General features: G+C 40.7%; 1 protein-coding gene across 1 annotated transcript in view; it reads right to left on the reverse strand.

The window, feature by feature from the left end:
* Positions 1 to 1548: 1548 nt before the first annotated feature.
* Positions 1549 to 4274, reverse strand: part of LOC104961694 (exportin-1) — a gene marked incomplete at its 3' end in the record, with an annotated part of 17843 nt that continues 15117 nt past the window's right edge. Inside the window, exons 16-17 of the mRNA XM_010790024.1 lie at positions 2110 to 2216; positions 1549 to 1743 (exon numbers count right to left, since the gene is read on the reverse strand). Coding sequence (XP_010788326.1) covers positions 1549 to 1743; positions 2110 to 2216 — 302 coding nt within the window. The remainder of the gene's footprint in view (positions 1744 to 2109; positions 2217 to 4274) is intronic.

Raw genomic sequence — 4274 nt, forward strand, 5'->3', positions numbered from 1 at the left:
CATCCGGCAGTGGCTCAGTCAGTAGGGGCTTGGACTGTGAGCCGTAGGGTCGCGGTTTAGGGTTAGGGTTAGGGTTAGATTTGTGGAATCAGCTTCCAGTTTGTGTTTGGACGGCAGACACCCTATCCGTTTTTAAGAGTGCGCTTAAGACCTTCCTTTTTGATAAAGCTTATAGTTAGGGCTGATTAGATTCAGCCCCTAGTTTTGCTGATATAGGCTTAGTTTGTCGGGGGACATCTTACTTCTTCCTTCTCTCTGTCTATACCTGTGTACTCTCATGTTCCGATTAACCCAGCTTCCCCAAATTTCTTTCTTTTTGGTGTCTATATACGCCGGGATCCGGAGTCATGGATGATCCTGCGGTCCTGTGTCATGGATCGCGAGTCCTGGATCTTGAGTCGTGGCTGTGCCTGTTGCTGTGGTCCTGGATGATAAGTCCTGGATGGATATCCTCATGGATTCATCTTCCTATTATACACACATGCATTTCCAAACATTTGTTCTACCTATGTTGCAAATGTATTATCTTTTCAATTTACACACGGGATCTATTGCACGTCTGTCCGTCCTGGGAGAGGGATCCTTCCTCTGTTGCTCTCCCTGAGGTTTCTCCCATTTTTCCCTTTAAACTGTGGGTTTTCTCCGGAAGTTTTTCCTTGTACGATGTGAGGGTCTAAGGACAGAGGGTGTCGTATTGTCATACTGATATTCTGTACAAACTGTGAAGTCCAATGAGACAAATGTAACATTTGTGATATTGGGCTATATAAATAACCATTGATTGATTGATTGATTGAGATCCATGCGACAGTTCCAAAGCATATCCCCCCACCCCCCAGGCTCCCCTAGTGGATTAACCCAGCCCTGCCACGGTTGTTTTTCTAGGAAACGTTCAGGCGCTCTGCAGGCTCCGACTAGTTTTCCTCGTTGTTTCTTAGAGAGGAAACCAACGAGTAGTTGAGAAATTTGCATGACTGACATTTTCAAGCTGCACCCGCTTTTTTTTTCCATAAGCAGTTCATACAAGTTTCACACAAACATCACTGAACATCTCCACACCCACGAGAGGAGCGGCTGCAGACGAACCCTCCAAACAAGAGTACTGCAAATTCCAATAAACTCTCTGTAGGATGGAACATCCCTTTACTTTTAGACTTGTATATATGAAAATATATGTAAAACACTGGGAAAATTGAATATATATTATACAGGAAGTATATGACTATAATCAACCCATCCTGTATACTGCTCATTGAGTTTATAGATATTTAAAATACAGTCTTCTACTGACAGTAACCCATACAGTCAGAGTGCATTAATATATCAGTCCAATACAGCGCTCTGATTAACAGACTGCAGTGAAGGCCACATGATCTAGATTGCTTATCTATGTGCAAATTAAACTGCTAGATACACTGCTGAAGTGTTTGTTTTCTTGATAACTGCTTTAGATTGTTATTCAAGCAGATTATGGGAAACAAAACACAACATTTTTAAATAGCGATAACCACATATCCTACAGTAAACCACTGAGGGGGGGGGTCTTACCTTGTTGATCATGTTTAGGGTGCACTCGAAGACGGCATCAAAGATCTGTGGGATCTCACTGGTGATGTGTCCGCCCAGCTTGTTTACAATGGTTGCCATGGTGCTGAGGACCTCGGGCTCCCGGGCAGCGGGGACGTTGCGTTGGTAATCGATGAGGACGGCGTCCAGCAGCGGAGGAACAAAGTTCTCGCCGACCTGCAGAACAACAGGAAGGATCAGCAGGGAGAACAAAAAAGGAGCGCCCACTCCACTCACATTTAAGTGAGACTTTTTAAAGGCTCAGTTCTGACAAGCAAGGTGCAAATATCATTTTTGCATGTCTATTAACTCTGATTCAAGATGAATATGCAGATAAAAGCAGAGCCGAGGGCACAGAGTGTGCCACATAAAATCTTTGTGTTTGATCTAAAAATACCAACTGGATTAGTTCTACTGTCAACCGTTTCATTGATTGCCACAGAGTGTAGTGTCTCCCGAGGACACCGGGGTAAAAACCCAAAATAGGGCTTTTTGTTCCTCAGGATAGATAAACTTCAGGTGATGTGCCTCCACGTCTCTCACCATCTGGGGGTCGTTTGATCGGCTGACCCAGCCTGAGATCAGTTTCAGAGTCTCCCGCTTCACTGTCCTCATGCTCCGGATCAAGGGCTGCTTCGTCACCATCTCACCTGCAACACACACAGGACACACATATTGAATGCACACACACTTTGTCTTATCATTTTGTTGCGAGGAAGTAAGTATAGGTTCTGCAACATTTACAGGCCTGTGCTTCAGATAAATGCTCATTGGTTGATCAGTGAAAATGTTTGCGTACCATTGTTTCTTCTGCTATATATAAACTGTAACGACATTGAGGCTATTGTAAAGAATGTTACAAATCTCAAATCTGCTCTAGTTGGCTCTATGGAAAAAAACAAATATCACATTTTTGATATCTCCTATTTAATATTGTAGTGTTGACCATTTCACACAATTGTAACACTATAAGACTTTTCATGACAAGAACAGTCTGGTAAGTTTAGAAAATTGCCACATGACAGTCTTTAAAATCATGATATCACAAAATATCCAAATATACATCTAGTCTAATTATCACATTATTGATATAACACCCAGTCGTACCAAACGGTAATATTAGACTTACAGTATTTTTGCATCAATTTTGATTTTTTCTTGATTTTTTAACTGGTATATAATTCACTGAATGATCTCAAAATAGACAACAGCCCTATCATGAACTTAAGGTATCACATTAGAAAAACTGTTTGTGGATTAATGATGTTTTATGAGGTGTGGGGATCACAATCAAACTACTTGTTTGGCTTTCTTTTGGAAAGCCCTCTGCACGGCACTGTACTTCTATAAATGTCATACCCTGTCTTCCTCTGGAAAAAGGTTGATCAAAGACAAGCTGACTTACATGTTAAACTCTAAAATATTTAGTTAAGCATGTCCTGCCCAGATCACCATTTGTATCCCTACTCTGAATAAGCAGCGAATGCAAGTGCAGAAATCCTTGATCATTACCGACAGACCTCACACTCTTTCATTCAGACACAGAAAGACTCAGAGATTAGTCACCAGAACAGGCGCATGCAAGAAGACAAAAAGCAGACAGGCTAACAAACAAGATGCCAATAATAAATGACAAAATACTAAAATGCTACTGCATGAAAAAATAACAAAGTAAAAGGGAAAAATAAAACAAATATGTTGCAGCTGAAGCACCAATAAAAAAAGCTCAAAATAATAGATTGTGTTCGTGAGTGTGATCTTTCATTTCGATGGTAATGAAAGCATGTGACAAAAAAACTTAGATACTAACCAAGCACTTAAATACTAACCAAGCACTAGTATACTAACTAAGCACTTAGATACTAACTAAGCACTTGTATACTAACTAAGCACTTGTATACCAACTAAGCACTTAGATACTAACTAAGCACTTAGATACTAACCAAGCACTTGTATACTAACTAAGCACTTAGATAATAACTAAGCACTTAGATACTACTAAGCACTTACATACTAACTAAGCACTTATGGCGCGTTTCCACTGTAGCGCGGAGCTCGCTTTAAGCGTGCCGAGCCGTGCGGGGCCCGTTTTTGGTTGCGCTTCCACTTGGCCTAGTTTTGGCCTGGGGCTACTTTTTCACCTTTTTTCTGGCCAGACTAAATCCTGGTTCTATCGAGGCCAACAAACAGGGCTGAGTCGGGATGAGTTTGCTAAACTAGAGAGAGAATCGCAGTCAAGGGGGCTACAACTACAACAAGATGAACATATTTGACAGTGATTTAATTGTAATACACGTTTCAAAATGATGCCGAAGTAAAGACATACTGATACCGGTTAGTAAAAACCATGAATTAATGCTTTGACAAGTCTGCAGACAGACGGCAGGCGAAAAACCTTTTAAAATGCGTGATCTTCTTATTATAGACCAGTGATGCAAACACAGGTATGGTGAAAAAAGAGAGAACTATTCGAAGCAGCAAGAAACAGCATAATATACCATCTGACAAAGGCCTGTGCTATAATGCTTCAATTAACTGGCTATTCTTTATAATATACTCAGATCAATAGGAGACAGAGATGTTAAGTTATAAATCAAGGGTTTTTATTATTATTTACAGCAGGGGCGGGGAACCTTTTTCCTTTCAATTTTTACAACATCCTCCGAGGTCCCTACAAATTATTGAACTCAACCTCTGCTTAAAAAAAC

The sequence above is a fragment of the Notothenia coriiceps genome, unplaced genomic scaffold (genome assembly GCF_000735185.1).
Source record: "Notothenia coriiceps isolate Sejong01 unplaced genomic scaffold, NC01 NC01_scaffold00033676, whole genome shotgun sequence".
Classification (NCBI taxonomy): Eukaryota; Metazoa; Chordata; class Actinopteri; order Perciformes; family Nototheniidae; genus Notothenia; species Notothenia coriiceps.